Source organism: Pleurodeles waltl, chromosome 9 (assembly GCF_031143425.1).
Source record: "Pleurodeles waltl isolate 20211129_DDA chromosome 9, aPleWal1.hap1.20221129, whole genome shotgun sequence".
Lineage (NCBI taxonomy): Eukaryota > Metazoa > Chordata > Amphibia > Caudata > Salamandridae > Pleurodeles > Pleurodeles waltl.
In genome coordinates this window covers 387,780,165-387,792,992 of record NC_090448.1, presented here as the reverse complement: position 1 = coordinate 387,792,992, position 12,828 = coordinate 387,780,165, and the positions used below count along the sequence as shown (strand labels likewise).

Sequence of the window (12,828 nt, the reverse complement as noted above, 5' to 3'; positions counted from 1 at the left end):
TGCAAAGGAGGAAATAAATGTGTGCTCTGAAATGCAGAGATACAGAGTGCCTCGCGGGTCCCTCTTTTTTGACAGCGAATACTTAGTCTTCATTTGAAGCATGTTTTAGTACGAGGCTGGGTATGTCGACATATGGTGAATAAATATTTTTACATTTGTTATTAAATGGTTATGTAATAAGCTGTTAAAGAGTATTGCTCAAACGCTTTACACTATAAACTAAAACTGACGCCCTATACATATAATACTAGGTGGGGCTCATGGTGACAAAGTTATCCAGTGCATCCTTTGCAGTCAATGTAAGAGACCAACAGGAGTGCATGCTTGACAAGAGGAGGCGATCCATGGGCACAGAGCAGTACTCAGCACAGGAAAAGTCACCCTCGATGGCTTGTGAGTTCTAATAGACCAACAAAGGCTACCCCGGCCAAACACGGAGGGAAACAGCCTTTACAACGAGGCTGGAACCACGATGTGCCTTAACAACGTGGTCCGAACCACGCACGTCGTTACAATGACTTGCCTTAAAGAAAGCCTTGTTGGACTTTAAGTCCAGCGCTTTCCCAACGCTTCCCAGACTGGAGTTGGAATAGTAAATTATACTATTCCAAAGTCCAGCATTTTCCCTCAGGCAAGTCGTTGTAACGACTTGCGTGGTAAAGGAATGCGTTGTAAAGACGCATTCGCAGAGGCGTAACAGACGCCCCCATAGCCCCTGTGGTGAAGGGGTGGGTGGGTGTTGAGCTCCAGGGGGGCGCCCTCAGCGCAGTACACTGGAGGCAGGCTCCTGACAGGGTCCAGAGGAACACCTACAGGTACTTTGCAAGGGGGACCTTTAAGTTTCGTTATGCCTCTGGACCGCGTTAAGACAGGCGTGGTAAATGCCTGCATAGTTCTGACATACAAACACTTGCTGAACTCTACAAATAATGTAACACCACACTCGTTTTAACACACTTCTCAAGCAACTCGAGTGCTTTCACACACACACACAGTCACATTACTGTCAATTGCCGCAAGCACAACACTGTGTGTACACCACCCCCAGTACCTCATTGCATGAAAATAATATCCAAGCACTTCTAAGTCTGCAAAACCCATATTCTACCATCTCCCTGTCTGCAAATATCCACGACAAAAATCTCACTACTTTCAAAAATGCCTTAATCACCTCAGTGTCTGTAAATTATCCACAACCTAAATCATGGGTGCAAATACAGCACTGCCCCTCCCCACAAAAAAGAGAACATGCAAATTCCAGTTCTACCTGTTCCAGTACATAAAGGCACAGTGAAAAACTAATCATGACGCTGTCTCGAGCCACTTGTGACTGCAGAGTAAGCTTCTGTACAGAAGATGACCAGCTATTTGTTTCTTCGTATATAACGTAATTTGAAGGTTAATATTATAGGCAGTTATAATTACACACGATGGACAGAAAGATCATACGACCATACGTGTCTCGAAATTCAATATCATTTTAGGAATTACTAAGATGATAGACATAAACAACCTTTATTCAGTAATAAACAGGGTAAATCAAGCTCGCAGGTAGGATTCCCCTCTGGCTCCTACCCTCAACGTTCCCAGGCACAGAAGTTTCTTTTTCGTTCAAAGGATTTGAGAAAGTACTAAAAATATATAAAACACGACTGTAACATGAATCCTTGACCCTGGTTTACTGCACTTGAGAAAGTCCTAACTCACTCACTAGGCACACGTGCCATCGCAGATGGTCTTCAAAAATAAAGGCACATGCTCCCACCTCCAAAAAACATCACAGCCTGGTCTCCACTGTCAAAGGCGACATCAGTAAACAAGAAGATTTTAGGCTAGGGCTCCTATAAAGTGTGGTGGAGGTACTTCAAGTGGCCTCACTTAGGTCTGAATAACTTGCACGTGTCTCAGTAAGAGCACAAAGTTTGGATCAATAGCCTGCAAAACAGAGATCCATTTTTTTTTTAACAGTGCCTGTAAAGTACCCGAAGTTAGTTCAAGCAATGAACAACATGTCATCAAACACAGCTTCTTTCCTAAAAGGTTGGGAGGCGAAGGGCGTGAAGTATGGAGCTGTAGGTCTTCACAATTTAAAATACCTGAGGATGTGAGATTTTACCTCCTTCACAGCTCCTAAGTTTCCAAGTTCTGTGCTTGAATGGCTCCTCTGAGCATTCTGAGGTTTGTTGTCAGGTTGAACCCCCCAAAACTATATATATATATATATATACACACACACACATACATACACACGTGTATAATGGGCTCACAAGCCCCAGAATGCAAATACAAATATGAGCTACTCATAAATGGAATAAATAAACTTAAGAGTCCTGCGCTTTCAATCCAAAACATCTATGCAGGGCAAGGCCTAATCAGATGAGACACCATTAGCACTTCAGCATTACCCATGATGCACCCTGCAGTCTAAAACTAAGGTAATTGGGGAGTTTGGGGATGCGGGGTTATGGGGCAGTTACCCTGCAGATTACAGTAGAACGTTAAAGCGTAAAATACTGATTCTTCCACGGAAGCAGGTTGGCAGACACCCTGGAGGGCCCTCCCTATGCCTGGCAGTACTTTCTCACAACTCATATGCCTCGGCCCCTCCCAACAACACTAATTTTTTCAGATCTTTTATGTTCTACCACAGTCACACTCTCCACAGGTCTGTGTAGTCACCAAAAGCGAATATACACATGGGGCAAACCAGAGTTTCTTAGAGGAAGGATTTGTGCGTCAACGATTCTTGATATTAAACACCGGTTCAGATATTTAAAGTTCCTCTCAGGCCTACACAAAGTTTATGTCTGAAACCGGCCAGATAGCAGCCCCAGATTGTCAATGTTCTTGTGGAGAACACTGTGCAGGACACACACGTACTTCCCTATCTCTCCATCCCTGGCAAAGTCTCGAAAGAAGAGGCTCTTCTCCGCGTGGAAAGTGAACTTCTGAGGTAGGGGGCTGTTGTCCTTCATGTACTCCCAGACGCTGAGCAGCAGGAGGTGCACCTCGAAGGGAGTGAGGCGGTCGAAGATCTCGTGCATGTTGCTAAGCACCGGAGGCAACAGGTAGCCTTCCCCCATGCAGGCCACGAGGGCACAGGAGGCCTGCAAGTGCCATGGAGAGCTTGTGGTGTCATTGTGCCGGGACCCCTCCCAGTGCCCCATCAGCGTGGCCAGCAACCCTCGCAGTAGCACGGAGCAATAACACAAGGCTGGCCGGCCAAGAGCGACAAAGTGCATGAGCTCGAAGAGAAGTGGACTTTCCCGGAACCGTTTGAAAATATGGATGTCACGCTCCACTGTGTTGCGTGTGTGCTCCTCTGGGGGCCAGGCCAGCTCGCTGTTCGTCACATCGGGGCATACGTTCTCGACCAGCACCACTGCAACAGTCTTGGCAGCTTCTGGGTTCACCACCACCATATGCTGCTGTGGCTGGCTCGTGTCAGCCTGGCACTTGCTGCCGCTGCAGCAGCGCATGAGAAGGCTCATGAAGTGCTGCACGTTCTGGACGACTTCCTCGGAAGACAGGGCATTATCAACATGTGGTGGCTTCAGGCCTCGCCCAATGATTCCTGCGTGGAAGACTGCCCAGATGCTCCCAGAGAAGTTAACTGCTGTGCCAAACCTTTGGTTTATATCCAGAAGTGACGTTTTGTTGCTGTCCTCCAGGGAGGCCTCCTCGCCTGCCCCGAGCTCCGTGCTGCCACCGAAGAGCCCGTTGTTGCCCCTGTGAAGGGCCCCCTCCACCAGTTGCTGCAGGATGGCTTTCATGCTAGCAGATGAGATTCCGCACAGCCGCAGGAGCAGTTTACTTGTGTGGCCTGTTGCGGTCTCGCACTTCCTGTGTAGCGCAGAGAAGAACAGGTGGACAGCGGCCCGCACGATGACTATCAGGTGCGCGGGCAGGATAGCTTTGGGCATCGGGCAGACAGATAGCAGTAGAGCGGCTGCTTCTGAAACCTCCGTGTTGCTGTGGAGAAGGAGCTGCCCAAAGTCGTACAAATAGGAGGAGACAACAGTGGCCACCTGGCTGCTCATGGCGGCAGCACCTTCGTGCTCCTGCCGCTCCGACTGCATGATAAGTGCCAGGTTGCTGAAGAGCTGCACCATGTGCTGCTCAGAGATGGTGCCAGCATGTATCTGGCAGACACACATCTTGATGGTGGCGGGCAGGAGGTCAATCATGGAGGACATCAACACTGCATAAAGCTGAGCAGCCAGACTCAGTTCCTCTTGACTTTTGGCTAATGTCAACATGTAAAAGAGAGCATCGGTGGCACAACTGGGGCTCCAGTAGACAGACAGCAACCCCAGAAGCTGGTGCTGCCAAAGGAAGCGCTTGCGCTCCAGTCTCAGGGTCTCCACACACAGGTCCCGGATGTGGCCCTTCAGCTCGTCTAGAAATGGCACAGGTCGAGGAGCTGGGTCGGACAGATTGGGCTGGCTGCGGTTGTAAACTAACTTCTGCAGATTGAGAAGCAGCAGTTGGATGATGCGGTCGCAGGCCTCCCGCACCGCGTCGTTCACTGCAAGGCCTGGAGGGGTGATGACAGAGGCCGGCATGGCCGTGTTAACCAGGAACTGCAGGATGCGGTAGGCCCCGCTAGCCATCTGGCAGATGAGATGGACGATGAGGCTTACCATGTTCTCCACATCCTCCCGGGGCAGAGAGGTGAAGTGCTGGTGCAGCTGGTTGAGGACTGCGGGTTTCAGAGAGTCCACCAGTTCGGCCGAGATAGTGCTAAGCAGCATGGGGGACATTACTGCAAGCTGCAGCAGGAAGGGTACGGTGGCCTTCTGCAACTGATCCCTCCCCGGGCCCAAGCTGTTGTGGAACATCTTCAGCAGCTCCTGCTTGATGCTGTCCGAGTGTCGGGGCGCCAAGTGGCCCAGGATCCCAACTACAGATGCAATCTTGGGGATACGCCGGTCTGCAGCGGATGGGAAAAGCATGTCCACCGTGGTAGCGCCATGTGCGCAGAAGTCCTTTAGGCCACAGGACAGGACACGACTGATAATGGTGTTGGGGAACGACGAACCTATGTGGGCGACTACCCAGTCAAAATGCGGCGAATGTTGGACGGAGGTGTCGAGCAGGGCATCCACACAGGCGTCAGGGCAGCTGCTGATCATGGAGGACAGGCACTGCGTGTAGATGTCCATGAGAGTGCGTGTGGCCTTGCAAGACATCCACAACTGTAGCAGCTCATTCAGACTACTGGCATGAGGGACGCCATGCCGGCCAGCATAGGAGCTGCTCAGCTTTCCCATCAGGTCAATAGACCAGGCCGACACCACGGGTGCCCACGCTTTTGGGTTCATGCGCACAAAGTCTGACAGCACGTTCTGCACCTCTTGGACCACGTCGTCGAGGTTCGGCATTGTGTGACGGTGGCCCAGGTCACTCTCCAGCTCCACCAGGTAGTTGCCCACATATTCGTCGAAGACAGTACACAGATGCTCCAATACAGCACTTCGGGCCGGCGGCAGGTTGCGCAGCAGCACAATGGCGCTTCGGGCACGCTCCTTGATGGTGAGTTTAGTCCCAAGAACTGGGTCCACGCCGCTGAGGAAAGCCTTAATCTCTTGGCCAAGCTCTTGAGGACTGCAGAAAGAAAAGAGAAATGCAATGAATGAAAAACAGAAGAGTAAAAGGTCATGTTAAATATTTCGTGACTTTCCAGGAAAAGAGTTCTCATAGCCTGCATCCTGCTAAACAGCACTTGCACAAATAAACGAGCACGTACATTTTGTCTCTCTCTAATATATATATATTTTTTTTAACAGCGTAAGCGGTTTACATCAACGAAAAGCCCAATAGAGCGTATATATATATAAATAAATAAATACCAAAAAGGCAAGGAAAAGGAACCGGATGTCAGCCTTTTAATAGCACTCTGCAACTATTTCAAAGCAGGCTCGGGTGGACTCGGGCCAGACTCCCAGGCACTGTGACCGCATGGAACTGTCATGTGAGTTATAGCTTATGGGCTACCTGCGACAGCGGTATAGGGCTGTATTAACTGCAAGCAGAGAATTGATGCTGGAAGATGAATGTCCTGTTTAAACACAACATGGCAATTTACACCCGTGAAGAACGGGTAGAACAATCGAAAGAAGATAGGATGATTTGGTTCTTCCCAAAGACAGAACTACTTGCCGTTACTGAAAGCGTTGGCCGAGGGTTACAAGACTCTGGATCGTGCCCAAGAAATACTGGCACAATGTACCATAATGCTGGAAGCACTACCCCTTTTACAGCCAACTTCACATTTCAGCTCCGAGCTTATGTGCAGGTATGTGCTTAGCAGCAGAAACTTTGGTGAACCGGGGACTCGAGGTACCAGCAGGCCCCAGGGCAGGGGCGGAGCATCTGTGCCACTGGAGGAGACTGGTGAGCACTTTAAAAGCATGGTGCGAGGCCTGCAGCGCGGGACCCGCCCGGGCCAAGGGAAGGACCATCCTTGCCCATCAGTGGCCGGAAGAGGCTGGGCCACCCCTCTGAAGCTTGGTATAGTAGGATGATAGTTAAAGTTATTATATCCACTTTAATTGAAAGCTGAGGTGGTGGTCGTTCCTTCCTAAAATAAATCAGTGGACAAAACATATCCGAGATACATCTGAGAAGCCGTTTGGACTTCCAATAGTATTGGCAGTAGGAGGGTCTGGCAGAATGGGGACCAATCTGTAGGGGGGAAGGGGCCAACGAACAACACTTAACTCCTTTCTTGCCCAAGCGGTTGAGGTAGTTGCAAAGGAAAAAGACTTGGTAGAGAGACGCCTGTCGATGGAATTGACCGACTGGCAGCAAGCACCACCAAATGTTGAGGCCCTGGAGCCATTTTGTAATGAAGATGGACAGCTACTGGCAGAGCAGGGGGATCTGTCCAAATCCCCCCTACAGGTGGTGGGGGCAAAGGGATTAGAGGATCTATCAAGAACGAGCTAGAGGGCCCTGTCGATTTCCCCACCCAGCCATATTAGCCAAGCCGTTAAACAAAAAATACCTCTGAAGAAGCCAGGGAAAAGATCCAAACTGATCTTGTCTGGAAATCTGAATTGCCCTGGTACTTGGGAAGGCACTGATGCCAGATAGTCTCTAGCACCCAGTGCTGATTATCTCTTGGAAAAATTAAAGGAGATGATTGAGGCAAGTCTGGCCCCAGTAATGGAAAAAATTGCAGGCCCTGGAAGTGGTAGTTTCCCTGTTGAGTGGTGGTGGTTGGGGGGGTCCATTACAGCTCCTAATTATGGAACTCCTGATCCAGTGTGCCAAAGCCCAATGGATGGGGTGGGGTCCCTACTCGAGAAAAATCCCACAGTCCTGGAAAGAGCTGCACAGCAACCCCTATAACGCTCAAACTCAGGGATTCAGGACAGATGCATAGAGTTAGCCCTTGCAAATCCACCTGTAGTTGTAAGGGATACTGGCAGGTCTGGATTTGAAGAAAAACTTAGAAGCGGGTCCAAGGAAAGGGCAGTGATTTCTCAAGAACAGAGGTGGGAACAAAACCTGCTTTTGGATAATGGCTTCCACTCGTCCGCATGGAACTCCCTCCGTTCTGTGCACCCTACGTGGTGCTCACAAATGTCTTACTTTTAATGCCGGGAACAAGCAAATCCACAGATCAATTGACAAACAAGACATGCCACTGGTTGGGCAAGAATTGTGATTTTATGTGTGAAGATTTTAAGGATATGGGTGGGTTTCAAGCCAGGAATTCAGACTATGTACAGGTGGAACCGCAGCAAACTAGTTTAGAAAATAGACTTATTACACATTCTGATCTGGAGGAGATCGATTGACGCCGCGTATGTGGGCTTCCGGTGAGGTTGGAAGACGGGATTTACGGCTCGATTGCGGTCCTCTAATGTGTGTATGGGCTTGGGAGGTCAGGTCGGGAAGACTTCTAAGTCTCATTTAATTTCCTGGAATGTGGTAGGGTATGATACCAAGCTTCAAGATAGGCAACGAGTGAAGTATATGGTAGATTTTGATTTCATTTTGCTTCAAGAAAATTGTTCCGAGAGGCTTGCAGTGTGGGATGGCTACCAAAGGTTTGCAGTTCCGGCTAAGCGACTAATAGGTGGCCGCCCAAAAGGGGATTTAGTTACTTTGATCCGGTCTTCTAAGATAGCTAGAGCATTCCAAATAAACTGCAATCACCGGGGTCTCTTTATTATATGGGTAGTCTTCCCAAATAAGTATAATGTCCTTCTGGTAAATTTTTACAACACTGTATGGGATTCTGGATGCCAAATTGGGGCCCTCTTTTCAGTGTTACAGACTTTGATGTGTAGATTGTAGGTATGTGAAATGGAATTCTGTGCTGTTGTATCAAGGGACTTCAACGCAAAGATAGGAGGTACTGTACTGTGGTGAACCCGTTTGAGCAGGACCATAGAGAATATCTATCCGAGGGAACACAGGATGCAAAGGGAAAGTCCCTTATTAAGGGATTACAGAGCTCGGGTCTGTTGAATATATGCGATCTGGAAGGGGTCAGTGACTTTTGGATCCCAACTTTTGTTGGAAGAGGGGCTGGGTCAATAATGGATTATTTATTTTTGTATCCCCAGCCTTGAAAAATCTGGTCCTGTATGGTGAGATGGCAGAGCAGCAACTTAGTGACCATAACCCTCTTACGATCCTTTTTAATTTCCCACTTGATATATATAATCCAGTGGCTGGAGGGTCGGTTTCTTTGAGAATAAAAGATCAGAGAAGAAGAGTTGGGTGGAGACAGGCAGACAACCTGCAAATAGTAGAGGGGGTTGTGGGCCAAAATGTAAAGTTGATAATAGGGACTCTCTTGGCCAAATCCCCCCACCAGAGAATGTTATGGATGCCATGCTCAGTGTAAATGGAGCCATCAAAGATTGTATGACTGCCGTTGTAAAGCCCATTGCTAAGCATCGGGGGGGTGGTTTAGTAAACCCTGCTATGAGGTGAGGAAAACCCTTGAAGATGGCACTTAAGGTGGAGCCGAGAGATAAGGCCCTTGAAAGTAGAGCGCAAGCTCATTATAAATCTGTTTTGAAGGGAAGGAAAATGCACCTGAAGGAGCAGGCTTGGGAGGACTTGGAATGTGCATTGCGCACCAAGGACCCAGGCCTGTTCTGGAAGATTGTAAATAGAGGCATCTTTGAGACAGAAACGTCGGAAGGGTTGGGCCTCAATATCGCTCCTGCGGTCTGGGTGAGACATTTTCATAGGATCTTTTTGGGGAGCAAAGAAGGGGAGAAAATGGATGAGATACATGATCACCTCCCAAACCTGAACACTTGAGTTAATGGAGACTACGCAGGGTAGAGCCAGCCATAAGGCCTCTCTGTGGGCACCTATATTGCTTAATGTTTTAAATGCAGCATTTAGTGCAGGGATCCCTACTTCCTGGAAATCGGCATGTATTGTCCCAGTCTATAAAATGAGAAACCGTTGTGACCCAAGATCTTACAGCCCAATCTCACTTCTTGATTCCCCAGTGAAAAGTATGGGGTGAATCATGTTAAGGCATATTTAGGATTGGATGAGTGAAAATGAGACATTGAGTAGGGTCCAGTATGGTTTTAGAGAAGGGCTTGGCACTCAAGAGCCAGGTTTAAATTTGCTCATGCTCATTGGCAAAATATACACAGGCAAAGAAGGGAACCCTGTATCTTGCTTTTAAGGATCTCAGCTGCGCTTTCGACAAAGTGAATTGAAGTAAGCTATGGGAAAAACTAACCCTGATGGGTTTTGAGCCCCGGATTGTAGATTTGCTCCACTATCTTCACTTAGGAACAAATGCAACTGTGAAGTGTGGGTCGAAGTGGGAATGCACTCAATATTTTTGACTCAGCAAGGGTGTTAGACAGGGGTGTGTTCTGGCCCCCACCCTTTTTCTTTTATACACAAATGGGCTGTAGGTTCTTATGGACCACACCATGAATGGTCTCCACAAGGTGGTTAAAGTGTATGGAAACTTTGTCTGATTTAGACTTAGAGATTAATAATAGTAAATCACATTTTATGGTTTGTGGCAAACCGCTGAGTAGGGTGGGTGCACTGAAGATTAACGACCACCAACAAATAAGCCATGTACAGAAATTCCCCTATTTAAGGGTAACCTTTGATGAGAAGGGAACTTGGAAACCCTCTCTCTCTAGGAAATGTGTGTGTTGTAATGCCACTGTATCAGCCACCTTTGAGTTTGCCTCAAGAGTGGATAAAGCCCCTGCTGGAAGTTTACAGGCGTAAATGTCTCCCAGTTCTAATGTATGGGGCTTCACTCTGGGGCTACTCAGCTAGCAGGGTACCTATGACAGAGGAAAATAGTTTTTGTAGAAGGCTTCTAGGTGTGGGACAAAACATCTCCGCCTTTTGCATATATGTAGAATTGGATTTTATAGAGGATGCTATTCAGATTGCTCCCTTTTTGTTATGGATTTCCATCTGGTCTAATGAGTGTGCCTCTTTAAATGGAGAAATCCTTTGCGACTGTATGACATGTGATCACACGTTGGATATTCCCTGGTTGTCATATATAAGAGAAGTTGCAATATTCCTTGGTCGCCCAGATATGTTTAATGCTCCAGAGTGTCTAACACGTTCTGTTAAACGCTGGGCAAAGGAGAATCTCCTCAACATTTTAGGAGCCAAGAGGGAGGCAGAGGAATTAAGGAAGAAATCAGTTACGGACTTCCTTATGCTAAAAACTCTGGCGGGTCCAGGGATGTACTGCTTGGCAATACAGAACGTGTGGGAAAGGACACTCATCTCTCGATATTCGTTAGGTGTAATCAGAAGCAATCTGTGCTTTCCGCTGGGACAGTTTGACGCAAATTCTATACAAATATGTTCGTGGGATGGGATGTCCCTACAGTCTAGATTCATTTTACTCTGTTTTGTGATTTTTATGCACTATTTAGACGTCAATTTTTACTCCCCCTGTTGAAGCAAAGGCACTTTGTGCAGTACTGCCCAGCCAATTTTTGGCTGTGCATGGGTTCGGATGTGTTGATGTGCCAGGGGTAGGGTCCTTTTTAAAGGGAGCTATAACCTGGTGGAATAGCACAAATCTCTTTTAATCTCATTTATAGGTTTTTATCTATTGAATTTTTTATGGGAAATGATATTTGGGTGTATGTTAAGCTTTGTAAATATGTGAAATTTAATCTGTTCTGATTGTTATATGATATGCATTTATCTGTTATATGGCTGGAATTATCTAACGAATAAAGAATTTGAATTATTAATATATATATAGCAGCCAAAACATTTCCCACGCAGGCCACTCATAGCATTCTCGAACTTATCTCCATTCATCCCGACTCTCACACGCTTACGCAACCTACGTCTCACTCCTTTTCGGTTCAGTACACACCAAGTCGCAGGGATAAAATCACAATAGTTAAAACACATAAGACATTGAAACAATATAAACCCGAGTCACCAAAACAGCGCACTTCTCCACACAATATTACCCTGGAGTAGAATGTTATCTGTCTACAGATGCCCTATATCAGGGCTTCGAAGAGCTACACAGATGCAACTACAAGCATACAGGCAGTACTTTCTCGATAAGAGAAACCGTCTTATTCATTTACTGCTATTGTCTGACAGGTGTCACGGTTAAATAACGTCCAAATGATCGTCTTTAGATATCACTGCCGCGAGCTACAAAGAGAGCGTTTAGTTGATACCAACCATACCTTAGCAGGGTGTTTGCGCCATGTATCGGCGCGACCGGTGGCTGCTGCAGGAGGCTCGAAGCAGAGGAGTCACAGAGGGTGGACATTTCAAATTGAGATAGGAGGGTGCACACCAAGAAACTTCAAAGCAAACGGCACTCGGTGGTGAAACAGATGTCGTTATAGGGCACTCGAAACAGGTGGGACAGTATAAATTAGGGCTCACAAAAAGGTTTTACATAGGAGTATGATGTATACAGAACGGGAGCGAATTAGAAGGGGTTTTAAGGCGTAGACGCAACAAATGGGGACATTTCATAGGGCTGGATACGTGGAATAGGCTGAAACGGAGGGCACTAAAAACGTGCAAATATCAACTGTTCTGTTTTTTGAGTGGCGCTCAGTTCTGGTGCTCCACTATTTCTAAGCACCCTCCATTTTGACAAATAAGGAAACAAAGACACATGGCGGTACAAATTCATTTCCAATTAGATTACGTTTTGGCACTGTGGTACCACCAAACTGTGTTCCTTCTCTTTCAGGGATCCTGCCCTCTACCACCTCCTCAGGTACCGTGTAACATAAGATCCTATCCACCCTTCCTCTCAAAACTTTCCTCTTCGACTGTTAACTGCACAGAAAATTACACATCGGACACCATTCTCTGAACAGTACAAATTCCCCTCCCGCTGTACAGAGGTCCGGTCGGAAACGTGCTCTCTGGTGATCAGAGGTTCCCGGAGAGTCGAATGCTAAGAATTTAAAGAGGCAGCCAGCACGACTGTAACTCACCCCAACCGGAAATGCGCCGGGCGGACGTTATTTTTTGGTACTCGAGTCATACCGGTAGCCGCCATAGATACTGAAAAAAGACTCCATCACAACTCTTTATATAGGAACATGTACATCGTTGACTTCGTGTTATTTAAGAAGTCGGAGTTTTAGTGGAGAACTAGAGTGGTAACGTTGCTCTGTGAATGGCGGAACAAAAGGGAAGCAATAGGGAACACGATGCTTACTGTCGAATAGTGAAAGTTAGCCCTACGTTTATTTCTGTTTGTTCGACCATGGTTCGCACCATTTGCATAGAAATAGGACTGCACTTTGACAGCTATTATATGCACAGATAGCACGGAATAATTTTTCTAGCTGA

The 12,828-nt window shown here is 47.3% G+C and overlaps 1 protein-coding gene across 2 annotated transcripts; it reads right to left on the bottom strand.

Moving 5' to 3' along the window:
* Window positions 1-1,499: 1,499 nt before the first annotated feature.
* Window positions 1,500-12,619, bottom strand: INTS5 (integrator complex subunit 5). 2 transcript variants are annotated; one of them, XM_069207036.1, is made up of 2 exons: window positions 12,468-12,619; window positions 1,500-5,607 (listed from the first exon to the last, which is right to left on the bottom strand). In XM_069207036.1, exons 1-2 carry the CDS (start codon window positions 12,530-12,532, stop codon window positions 2,802-2,804), a joined length of 2,871 nt encoding a protein of 956 aa, XP_069063137.1. In that variant the 5' UTR covers window positions 12,533-12,619; the 3' UTR covers window positions 1,500-2,801. The 2 variants fall into 2 exon arrangements, with proteins under 2 accessions (XP_069063137.1, XP_069063136.1); XM_069207035.1 differs by having other exon boundaries at window positions 11,697-12,480.
* Between the last annotated feature and the right edge of the window lie 209 nt (window positions 12,620-12,828).

What these genes read in the sequence shown, in the direction of transcription:
- INTS5 (XM_069207035.1), bottom strand. Translation starts at nt 11,782, where the DNA reads ATGTCCACCCTCTGTGACTCCTCTGCTTCGAGCCTCCTGCAGCAGCCA. An exon ending in GGCGCAAACACCCTGCTAAG is followed by an intron (nt 5,608 to 11,696) that starts GTATGGTTGGTA and finishes TTCTTTCTGCAG; the next exon opens with TCCTCAAGAGCTTGGCCAAG.